At 39.4% G+C, this 12,809-nt stretch overlaps 1 protein-coding gene across 1 annotated transcript; it reads left to right on the top strand.

The window, feature by feature from the left end:
* On the top strand, positions 1-10,934 carry si:dkey-30c15.13 (uncharacterized protein LOC558731 homolog). The gene is made up of 7 exons (XM_034175622.1): positions 1-36; positions 127-291; positions 367-477; positions 3,715-3,771; positions 3,848-3,958; positions 10,463-10,609; positions 10,795-10,934. The coding sequence occupies exons 1-7, from the start codon at positions 28-30 to the stop codon at positions 10,846-10,848; spliced, it is 654 nt and encodes a 217-aa protein (XP_034031513.1). The 5' UTR covers positions 1-27; the 3' UTR covers positions 10,849-10,934.
* Positions 10,935-12,809: the final 1,875 nt, after the last annotated feature.

The following is a 12,809-nucleotide window of genomic DNA, read 5'->3' as shown; positions in this document are numbered from 1 at the left end:
ACAGACATACAAACAACTCTGCTTTCAATGCCAAAGGTAAGACATAACATGGATTGAAATTAAGTGTGAAATCTGAATAGATTGTTTTACGAATGCGTGCAATGTGTGTTACTTGTGCTATGACAGATGATGTCACAGAATATGTTCCAGGAGGGGCTGCATCAGGTGTATTTTAATGACACCCCTGCTGGTGTCCCACCAGCTCAGGCTACCAACAACAGAGAGCTGAACAACACCAGAATTGATCGCTGGTTTGGGTCAGTGATTCATACCAGACTTTTAGTGACTGGGGTGAGATTTGTCCCTCCTTTGCTTATTCTGGTATTCTCACATTTGCTGCTTTAAAACTGTGTGACTCCTCCTCAGGTGGTACAGGTCCTCAGTGCCATAGCTTGCATGCTGACCACAGTCATGCATGCATGTCTGAGCTACAACTGCTCTGTCGCCATGACAACTCCAGTCTGGTCAAGTCTTTTTGTGAGTTTATGATGTCTAAATATATGTTTTTTCTCCATTTACATGCAAAAATGGTACATTTTAGAACACTTTACAATGGTACACTTTAATGTGATTACATTGCTGAAAAAAGAAAAACAATACAAAACTATTAAACATGAAAACATGTCAAAAATATGAAAATGGAAAATGACTGAAGCCCTCCACCTCCTCCCTTTCCATCCCTCCCCCTCTCCCTCGTTCTCAGAGTGCAAATGAAGCGTTTTGGAAACACAAAACCTTTAAACTGCAAAATAAACCGTAAATATCTGAATGTATCAACATTTACGGACACAGAATGAACTCTGGATTATTTCATTACAGATTCTGATTGAGTCGTTTTTTCCCTTTCAGTCAGAGCGGAGGGAGCTGTCCGCTCTGAGCTGCCTTCAGCGCTGTGGCTTCACAGAACGCTGAAAGCAGTTGACTGCCGATCTCTGCTGTTTGCAGATGTGATAAGAAGAAAATGAAATATATATTTCTTATTTCTTTAATTATTTGGTTGAAATAGTAAAATAAAGCAAACTATGCAATACGATCGAATTGGTACATTTTCAGCAACATTTCAGTTCATTTTTCAGAAAATCTGTGCTGGGTGGTATGGCCAATTTGAACCAGAGAGCCGGGTGGAAATATGCAGTACCAGGCACCCACCATAGCTAGTCATAGTCATAATGTCCACCAATTGTTTGCAAGCCGACTTGAGACTTGACTTGAGACTTGCCGATTCATGACTTGAAAATTATTTGACAGTGACTTCATATATATATATGAACTGTTATTGATATTTTAAAAAGATTTAAGATTCAAGAAAGCTATCCCCAATGGAGGCAAGTTAAAGGCATTATTCATGTTGTATTTAAATTGTTGCTTAAATAAATTTATTATATCCTGTATGGTGAGGATTATTGTTATTATTACAAATTTTTGTTTAGTCCTTTTGTAAATTATTATGATTATACATATACTAGCATGTTGGGTAGTGTTTATAAAATAGGTAGCTGGCATTTTTCAAGGGTGGTAATAAATTATACAAAGTTTCTATAATGAGTTGGAATGGTGTGAGTCCAGAATGTTTTTAGAACCTTAGACATTAGACCTCAACAGTTTTTAGAAGAACTCAACCCTTTATTTCCTGCTAATTTCCTGCTTATAGTAAGGGTTGGATCAAGTGACCCTGAACCATCCCTTAGTTATGCTGCTATAGACTTAGACTGCTGGGGAGTTCCCATGATGCACTGAGTGTTTCTTTTTATTCACCTCTTTTTGCTCTGTATGCACCACTCTGCATTTAATCATTAGTGACTGATCTCTGCTCTCTTCCACAGCATGTCTTTTTCCTGATTCTCTCCCCTCAGCCCCAACCAGTCCCAGCAGAAGGCTGCCCCTCCCTGAGCCTGGTTCTGCTGGAGGTTTCTTCCTGTTAAAAGGGAGTTTTTCCTTCCCACTGTCACCAAGTGCTTGCTCATAGGTGGTCGTTTTGATCGTTGGGGTTTTTCTGTAATTATTGTATGGCTTTGCCTTACAATATAAAGTGCCTTGGGGCAACTGTTTGTTGTGATTTGGCGCTATATAAATAAAATTGATTTGATTTGATTTGATTATGCAATTTTTTTGTTAATTTACTGTCTTAATGTATTTATAAATTGTTTAGGTTCATATACACATGATAATTATGATTATAATTTTCTGATTATTATTATTATTATTATTATTATTATATTTTATTACTATATAGATAATTTATCACCCCTGCTGGATTGGTGTGTGAGTCCAGAATGTAAATATCAATGTCCATTTTTCAGTGCTGTTAGCAAATATCCATAGTTTCTCCAAAAATATTAGTCCTATCAATATTCCGTTTTGACAATGTTCATCCTTGACCCAAAATACATAAACATACCAAACAGCAAATGTCAGCTCTCCCCAGTTTGTCAGTGTTTGAAATTGCATGCATGGACACACTTATTTCTACACATCCACAAACAGAGACGGTGGCGAAAGACATCAAACGCACTATCCTTCTCACTCATGGTAACGGCAACATGACACTTAACTAAACTGACTAAACCAAAATGAACTACAAAAACTTGACTAAAACAATTGAACTACAAAAACACAATAAATCAGTAACACTAACAACACTATTAAACTAACATGAACCACAATAACAACATTTAAAACCCTGAACTCCCATGGTGCATTGCAGCACAAATCCATTGTTCACTGGTGTTAGCTAATATTGCTAATTTCCCACAAAATATTAGTCCTATCAACTTTCCATTTTCGCAGCACTCCTCCTTGACCCAAAATACATAAGCATACCAAACGGCAAATGTCAGCTCTCCCCAATTTCTCCATGATCTAAGTCACACGCATGCACGCACGCATACACAGAGGCCACTTGGCTTGTGATATTTGATAGCATTGTAATAGGGCAGCGCTGTCTCATTTGAATGCCTGTGTGATATCACGGGATTTGCTCACACCTGGGGACAGCTGGCACCAACATGGCAGAAAATCCCTGGCTCGGTAAACTGAAAAGCATACTCGCCATCACCTACTGGTTGTGCCGGTTTAAAATCGTTTCCGTTGAAACCCCCCATCCTCTGAATGATTTGTGCTGACACTCCCACATTCCGTCTGAGAATTAGTCTCTCAGCATCACTTCTAATGGAAAAATGGTGTACTGTTTTGTTTTCGGCTGCAATCACCGAAGCAGTCGCTAAAAATTGGAGTTTTTTTCGGTTTGCAGTGAAGAAGGCAAGACGAGGCAAATAGGAGAGGTCACGTTGGTAAGTTGTAGCCTATACAGCTAACCAGAGTAGCTGTGTTCTCTCACCTGCAAAACTGCATCGACATGTTTGAGCTCTGGGTCATAAACAAACCACAACACATGTCCACTTTCCATTGCATCATCACTTTTTCTTTGCATTTTCACTTTGTTTGCATGTAATTTACCCAAAAACTCGCAGAAAGTGTCATGTTTCTTGGTCTAAACGGTCTAAATTGTCTGATGTACATGTGTTCTTTCGAAGTTGTACGTTTGGAAAAGTGGCACCTTTCAACGTAATGTATGTGAAACGTAGTGGACACAGGCATGAGTAGGTACTTCGAGGGCTGCAAGTGTTTCAGGGTGTTTTTACAAACTTTAATATTTGCTGGCATATATTAGCTTCCTGTAAAGTTGCGTATGATTAACTGTTTGTGGTTTTACAGTATGTGGCCGCCGGGTCTCTGGCAATGGATGTCCAAAGGAAAGCAAACAAATTAAAGGTAATTGTTTTACATGATACATATTTTATTTTGTGCATACTTAATATCTGGCATCTCTTTCTGGTGTTACAAGCAGATACTTACTCTGACGGGTTTGAACCTGTTTTGTCTGCTGTTTGGATTTTCTGCCCTGCTGGTCAACAGCCTCATCTCAGCAAAGTCAGTCGCACTCAGCACAAGACAACAGGTAATTCAGCAGAACCAGAATTAGTCTGTACTTAAAGCTCAGACATTCTGCTTCTTCCAGGTTTAGCCTGGTTAATAGGGCCACCATTACATTTAAGAAAGCTGGGGCCCTATCTTGACAATCTACAACCCCAATTCCAGTGATGTGCAAATCCTCTTCAACCTATATTCAATTGAATACACCACAAAGACAAGATATTTAATGTTCAAACTGATAAATGTATTGTTTTTGTGCAAATATTTGCTCATTTTGAAATGGATGCCTGCAACACATTTCAAAAAAGCTGGGACAGGGGCAACAAAAGACTGGGAAAGTTGATGAATGCTCAAAGAACACCTGTTTGGAACATTCCACAGGTGAACAGGTTAATTGGAAACCGGTGAGTGTCATGATTGAGTATAAAAGGAGCATCTCCGAAAGGCTCAGACAATCACAAGCAAAGATGGGGCGAGCATCACCACTTTGTGAACAACTGCATGAAAAAAAAGTCCAACAGTTTAACAATGTTTCTCAATGTTCAATTGCAAAGAATTTAGGGATTCCATCATCTACATTCCATAATATAATCAGAAGATTCAGAGCATCTAGAGAACTTTCTACACGTAAGCAGCAAGGCCGACAACCAACATTAAATGCCTGTGACCTTCGATCCCTCAGGCGGCACTGCATCACAAACCGAAATCATTGTGTAAAGCATCTTACCGCGTGGGCTCAGGAACACCTCAGAAAACCATTGTCAGTTTACACAGTTCGTCGCTACATCTACAAGTGCAACTTAAAACTCTACCATGCAAAGTGAAAGCCATACATCAACAACATCCAGAAATGCCCCCGCCTTCTCTGGGCCCCAGCTCATTTGAAATGGACAGACGCAAAGTGGAAAAGTGTGCTGTGGTCTGATGATTCTACATTTCAAATAGTTTTTGGAAATCATGGACATTGTGTCCTCTGGACAAAAGACGAAAAAGACCATCCAGATTGTTACCAGCAAAAAGTTCAAAAGCCAGCATCTGTGATGGTATGGGGGTGTGTAAGTCACCCCCATACCATTACAGATGTGTACGTTGCCCATGGCATGGACAATTTACACATCTGTGATGGCACCATCAATGCTGAAATGTACATCCAGGTTTTGGAGCAACACGTGCTGCCATCCAAGCAACGTCTTTTTCAGGGACGTCCCTGCTTATTTCAGCAAGACAATGCCAAGCCACATTCTGCACATGTTACAACAGCGTGGCTTCGTAGTAAAAGAGTGCGTGTACTAGACTGGCCTGCCTGCAGTCCAGACTTGTCGCCCATTGAAAATGTGTGGCGCATTATGAAGCACAAAATACGACAACGGAGACCCCAGACTGTTGAACAACTGAAGTCGTACATCAAGCAAGAATGGGAAAGAATTCCACCTGCACAGCTTCAAGAATTAGTGTCCTCAGTTCCCAAACACTTATTGAGTGTTGTTAGAAGGAAAGGTGATGTAACACAGTGGTAAACATACCACTATCCCAGCTTTTTTGAAACAAATTGCAGACATCCATTTCAAAATGAGGAAATATTTGCACAAAAACAATAAATTTTATTAGTTTGAACATTAAATATCTTGTCTTTGTGGTGTATTCAAGTGAATATAGGTTGAACAGGATTTGCAAATCATTGTATTCTGTTTTTATTTACGTTTTACACAACGTCCCAACTTCATTGGAATTGGGGTTGTATAACACACAAACTGAGTTGCATATCAGAAGTGTATTTGGGGTGTGTCCAACTCACATTTTCTATTTAGAGGGCAAAAAAATAGGGTGCAGAGCACAAAAGGGTTGCATTTATTCAGTTAAATAATCATGGGCATCTTTTGGGCATAACATGAAAGCCACCAATCAGTGCCTCCTCCCATCCCCTTCAAGATCTGGAGAAAGAAAACTTAAGTGAGATTTTTTTGTTGTTGTTAATGGGGTGGACAGTGGCCACCAAGGTTCCTTGAGGTGAAGCAATAAAGCAGTAATATGAAAGTTGCTTTTTCCATGTGTCAGGCCAGGTCCCCCTTGGGAACCGGCCCATCCCCACATCTCAAAAGTAACTGCAGCCAAATGAAACTTTGGTGTCCTCTTGGCCTTTTCCAGTTGCAGGTGCTTCAACATGACAGCGCTTCCATTGTGAATCATGTCCAGGGAAATGTGCCACATGGTCAGTATGCTGTAGCTGACTTTTCCTCACAATGCAAGTAATTAGAGCCTGACCGATATGGATTTTTTGGAAACTGGTACAATACTGACATTAGAGAGTTAAAAAAAATTGTACTACTGATTTGTGGATAAAAAATGCCAATTATTCATAACATTTCATTATCAAACCCTTATGACAAATTAATGTAAATGAGGCTTGATGTTTTACAATTTAAACGTCAACGTCTTTATAAATATAACCAACAACCAACCAACATATGTCATGCTGCCTTCACTCAGATTGGTATTTGCCATGTCACATTGCTCAGCATTTGCATACAATAGACCTCATCTATTTTGGCCCCGCCTAGCTGGTGGCATAGTGACTGTTATGCATAAGTAAATTTCGTTGTGCTGTTTTATTGTGCAATGACAATCAAGGTAATTCTGATTCTGATTAGTCTGTTGTCGCTGTAAAATATCCACTGTCATTGAAAATGAATGGCAGCTTGTCTCTTTGCCTTGGTCTCTTGTTGCTAATGTGACCAACGGGTAATGTGGGTCCCAGCAGTGCTTGATAGCAGTGTAAACAATGTCATCAAACTACATAATATCAAGATTTCCAATAGCCAAAGCATTTTTCTGCATTATCTGGTAAAATGTACTAATACTCATCATCTTCGTCTCCCCAATTAACAGTTCAGTTGACACAAAAGGCGCTCGCACACAGAAGGTGTGTGTGCCATTTAGAGGCTCTTGTAGCACTCACCACCAAACTCTTCACTATCTGTCACAAACACATTGCACAAAGCCACACGGTTGCTGGCACTCGTCAGGGTGCCACACTACTCAATTAAACTCATCACGCAGTCACCCATTTTACACTCCACAAATTAAAACTCACAATCCGTGGGACAGGAAGGAAAGCATGCTGTTGTTTTCAATGTCATGAAACAGCGTGACCATCCAGTGGCCACACGTTATGCACACTGTCTTTGTGTGAGATTGGCTAAACTCATTCAAGCTGTACCCAAAGATCCAAGTACCAAAGATATCTAGTTGTCATCTTAGGCCCATGAGTTTCTCACTGTACTTCTTAGTTTGCAGAAGTTCTTACTTTTATTGCATTTCACAGTTCTTTCCAATTCAGTTTCATTGTTCATGTAAACAGAAGGTACGTGCATTATGGACCTGCCTGTCTAAGGCGCATTTGTATATTGCACCCTATGAATACACAACCCAGACTGACGTTTCTGTGTAGGCACTCAGTTGTCCAGGTGGTTTCCATAGTAGAGTCTGAACTGCAGACTGAGGTCCACCGGCGCCCTCTAACTACACATTTGAGGACAAGGAAGTTAAAATCTTAGCCAGAGAAAAGAAATGGTTTGAGAGAGGAGTGAAGGAGGCATTGTATGTGAAACAGTTGAAACCCAGCCTTAACCGGGCAGGGGGTCTGAGACACGCTTTCTCCCCTGTTTACAATGGGGTACTCAGGTCAAAGCAGTTTCAGTATTTTGTTCATGGTAATGAGTCATTCATGTCATCAATCAATCAATCAATTTTTTTTATATAGCGCCAAATCACAACAAACAGTTGCCCCAAGGCGCTTTATATTGTAAGGCAAGGCCATACAATAATTATGTAAAACCCCAACGGTCAAAACGACCCCCTGTGAGCAAGCACTTGGCTACAGTGGGAAGGAAAAACTCCCTTTTAACAGGAAGAAACCTCCAGCAGAACCAGGCTCAGGGAGGGGCAGTCTTCTGCTGGGACTGGTTGGGGCTGAGGGAGAGAACCAAGAAAAAGACATGCTGTGGAGGGGAGCAGAGATCGATCACTAATGATTAAATGCAGAGTGGTGCATACAGAGCAAAAAGAGAAAGAAACAGTGCATCATGGGAACCCCCCAGCAGTCTACGTCTATAGCAGCATAACTAAGGGATGGTTCAGGGTCACCTGATCCAGCCCTAACTATAAGCTTTAGCAAAAAGGAAAGTTTTAAGCCTAATCTTAAAAGTAGAGAGGGTGTCTGTCTCCCTGATCTGAATTGGGAGCTGGTTCCACAGGAGAGGAGCCTGAAAGCTGAAGGCTCTGCCTCCCATTCTACTCTTACAAACCCTAGGAACTACAAGTAAGCCTGCAGTCTGAGAGCGAAGCGCTCTATTGAGGTGATATGGTACTACGAGGTCCCTAAGATAAGATGGGACCTGATTATTCAAAACCTTATAAGTAAGAAGAAGAATTTTAAATTCTATTCTAGAATTAACAGGAAGCCAATGAAGAGAGGCCAATATGGGTGAGATATGCTCTCTCCTTCTAGTCCCCGTCAGTACTCTAGCTGCAGCATTTTGAATTAACTGAAGGCTTTTTAGGGAACTTTTAGGACAACCTGATAATAATGAATTACAATAGTCCAGCCTAGAGGAAATAAATGCATGAATTAGTTTTTCAGCATCACTCTGAGACAAGACCTTTCTGATTTTAGAGATATTGCGTAAATGCAAAAAAGCAGTCCTACATATTTGTTTAATATGCGCTTTGAATGACATATCCTGATCAAAAATGACTCCAAAATTTCTCACAGTATTACTAGAGGTCAGGGTAATGCCATCCAGAGTAAGGATCTGGTTAGACACCATGTTTCTAAGATTTGTGGGGCCAAGTACAATAACTTCAGTTTTATCTGAGTTTAAAAGCAGGAAATTAGAGGTCATCCATGTCTTTATGTCTGTAAGACAATCCTGCAGTTTAGCTAATTGGTGTGTGTCCTCTGGCTTCATGGATAGATAAAGCTGGGTATCATCTGCGTAACAATGAAAATTTAAGCAATACCGTCTAATAATACTGCCTAAGGGAAGCATGTATAAAGTAAATAAAATTGGTCCTAGCACAGAACCTTGTGGAACTCCATAATTAACTTTAGTCTGTGAAGAAGATTCCCCATTTACATGAACAAATTGTAATCTATTAGACAAATATGATTCAAACCACCGCAGCGCAGTGCCTTTAATACCTATGGCATGCTCTAATCTCTGTAATAAAATTTTATGGTCAACAGTATCAAAAGCAGCACTGAGGTCTAACAGAACAAGCACAGAGATGAGTCCACTGTCCAAGGCCATAAGAAGATCATTTGTAACCTTCACTAATGCTGTTTCTGTACTATGATGAATTCTAAAACCTGACTGAAACTCTTCAAATAGACCATTCCTCTGCAGATGATCAGTTAGCTGTTTTACAACTACCCTTTCAAGAATTTTTGAGAGAAAAGGAAGGTTGGAGATTGGCCTATAATTAGCTAAGATAGCTGGGTCAAGTGATGGCTTTTTAAGTAATGGTTTAATTACTGCCACCTTAAAAGCCTGTGGTACATAGCCAACTAACAAAGATAGATTGATCATATTTAAGATCGAAGCATTAAATAATGGTGGTCAGTCCCATTGCTAGGAGGGACCGCTACCCTGTCATTAGGAGGATGCTGACTAGAGCACAATAGGTGCTAATTAGAGCAATTGTTTAGTCACTAGCCAATAGCAGTCTGCCTCTCAGTAGGAGGGGTCTGGTTAGGTTTAGTACTCCAGCTTTTGTGGCTTCTGTTTTCTTCTCTACAAAAGTCAAGACAGAAGTCAGACTACCAGAGCAAAATTTTTAGCTGAGGAAGCTTCTGCGATTTGAAGCAAAACGTCCTCGCGTCAAGCAACCCAGTCCAGTCGAAGATTCAAGCTTCTCTACTACTAACCCAGTCTCACGGCAAGTCGTGATTCATCAGCACGAAATACACATTAATCTATTGGTTCGTGATATTGTGATGAAAAGTGCCTCATTTTCGTCACAGCAGCACAAATTCATAGTGATTCATTCAAGTGAAGTGGGGGGTCGGGGTGGTTATGGTTAGGGTGGGGGAAAGGAATAGGATTAGGTTATGGTTAAGGTTAGGGTTGGGGGTAGGAGTAGGGTTAGTAATAGTGAGTTAAAAAAAAAAACCTGTCACGAAATGAGTCGTGACAGGGAGGACGAAAAAAAAAACATGAGACTGGGCTGGAATACAAGAACTCAATCTTAAACAAGTTCTATGGCACAGTCATTTTCTGCCTGTTCATGCTGGCGATGCACCAGCACTGCACCTGCCTACAACTCGTTTTAACACCAACATGTCTACAGTTACACAAATGAGTGCAATTCCACTCATTATTCATATCGTGACTATGCTGTGTGTGAAAATGACAACTGCATTCGTTAGAAACTAGGAAGTTACTTACGGTGGGTTGTGCACTGCTTAGAAGATAGGGCCCCTTGTTTGTCATATAGTACATGTGAAACTGTCCTGAATCCTTCTCCTCAGGTGGCTGGTTCATACATTGCAAAAGGAAGCTCCATTGTGTTTAACACACAGTGTCTGATGGCATCACTCTACGTACTTTTCCTCTCCTGGAGAGGCCTTCGACGCTACAGTCCTCCACATGTTCAGATATACAGCCGTCTTTCACAGGTAAAATTAAATGAATACACGCAAAAATCTTTTGAAATCAGAAAGATGTGTTTTGGCCATTTTTGACATCAGAGTGCCGGTTTTTGTGTTTCAGCTAATTTGGCACGTTGATAAAATTGCTCTCTAAGAATATTTCCAGGAATGTTTGTTATTGTTTTTTTGTTTGTTTGTTTGATGCTACACAGGATCCCGAGGACGCCACGGGACCTCTTCTGGAACGGGACAATAGTGACACATAACAACCCTTCACTGTCTCTGAGATAAAATGCATTTGCCAATTTACCAAAGAAATCCAATTGTAAACATTTTATACTGCTGCTCAGTTTTAATACTACAGTGTGTTAGATTTAGGAATATAACATAATAACCGTCTGTGCATTAGTGCATCAAATAACAAATCACTGCATTTTCCTAAGCCAAGAATGACCCCTTCGTATCTGCATGTTAGCAAAACTCCTCACGGAGGCCGCCATGTTTCACCAGCATGTTGATACAGCAGCCCGAAAGGGACATACTTCCTCTGTCTTTGGCATTTTGCAGCACAGCCAGAAGACTGGAAAAATAAGAATAATTAGTGGTAGATCCTCTTTACACTGTTTATTGGTTGCTATTTTTTTTCTAATATTTATTTCATTTATTTAAAAGAAAAACAGAAAAGCAGAAATGAATATACTACAAGACATTGAATGAAAAGGAACAGAGGGAAGAACAAGTCTTATATTTTCTGCCCCTTTTTACAATACAGTCTTTCAATTTTAAGCATCATATTCAACATTATTTAACAGATTACATTTTTTTACTTTGTCACATACCACTGACTTATTTCATAATTTTAGCCATTATTTAAAAGATTACATTTTTAACAGATTACATTTTAGACTTTGTCACAACCCACTGACTTATTTCATAGTTTCATACTTACTTAATACATCTAGTTTAATACGTTTTTTTTTTAATAATTTAAGTGACCTTGATTCTTTGATTTCTTTGTTGAGGTTGTTCCATAATTTTACATTTACTGCAATACTCCGTTCCTTTACTTTGGTTCTGAATCTTGGTTTTTTAAAGACTTCTATTCCTTTCAAATTATAACTACTTACTCTTTTTTCAAACATATTTTGAATGTTTATTGGTAAGGTATTTTTATTAGCTTGGTGCATTGTTTGTAATATTTTCAAATCAACTAAATCAGGAAATTTATTGTTGCAGGCTAACAAGTTTGAGAAGCCTTATATTTGTTAAATTGAGGATAGGGTTGCCACCTGGAGTAGTATATTTAATTTTGAAAAAAAGCAGTTAGTCATACTTAAAGCTTTAAGTGCTTTATTAACATGAAACTGTTAATGATAAACTGTGCAGTCACTGAAGTGTGCAATAATAAACATAAATATTAAGAAAAACTGACCAATAATTTTAATCTTTAAAGTGAGGACAATTTTACTTTAAGAGGAAATAAAAATACTTGTTTGCCTACAGTTTGCCATTACCACTAACGCTGTTAAACCAGGGGTTTGACTCTTTCCACTCATGTCTGTACATTTGCAAATGTTTTTGCTTCTTTGCATGTGGTTGAGTTTTGGGTGTAGACATGCCAGGTAACCAGGCAACCCGTGACAGGTGGACACACGGCGATATAGACGTCAAAGTCTGAGGTCTATCCGCTGTACCTCACGTCGGTACAGAGATGACATCTGCAGCCCTTAATATTTCCTGTGTTTTATCTTGTTCATTATTCAGGGATGCAACAATTGATTGTCAAATAAAGGACAATTCTGTATTTTAAGGGATCATGGGTGGCAACCAATCATACACGTTTCTCACAAGATACAGTAAGGGAGCATGAATCCCACTTGCCAAAGTAACAATGCAAAGGAAAGCAATGCAGTTATTCGAGGTTGCATAAATGTGCAACCTCATCACGAGATATTACTTAATGAGACACACTGTAGCTTTAAAAACAGTTCATACAGTCCTAATGTTGGGAAATTACATCATATCACAATGAGTTTGAGGTTTTGTTTTGTTTTTCGGAAGTTGAAATCTCACTGGGTGAGTGTCAGAAATGTTAAGTACAAAAAACAACAACAACAAAGGCACGTTAAACCGAATTATGTACAATTTATACACTGAAAAATGATATTGCTAAGAAGTGGCACCTTTGTGACACAATGTGATGAACCTACAACTTTGTAAATTTGTC

Source organism: Thalassophryne amazonica, chromosome 8 (assembly GCF_902500255.1).
Source record: "Thalassophryne amazonica chromosome 8, fThaAma1.1, whole genome shotgun sequence".
Taxonomy (NCBI): Eukaryota; Metazoa; Chordata; class Actinopteri; order Batrachoidiformes; family Batrachoididae; genus Thalassophryne; species Thalassophryne amazonica.
The sequence above is the reverse complement of the archived record's forward strand: the minus strand, read 5'-3'. Positions and strand labels throughout refer to the sequence as shown.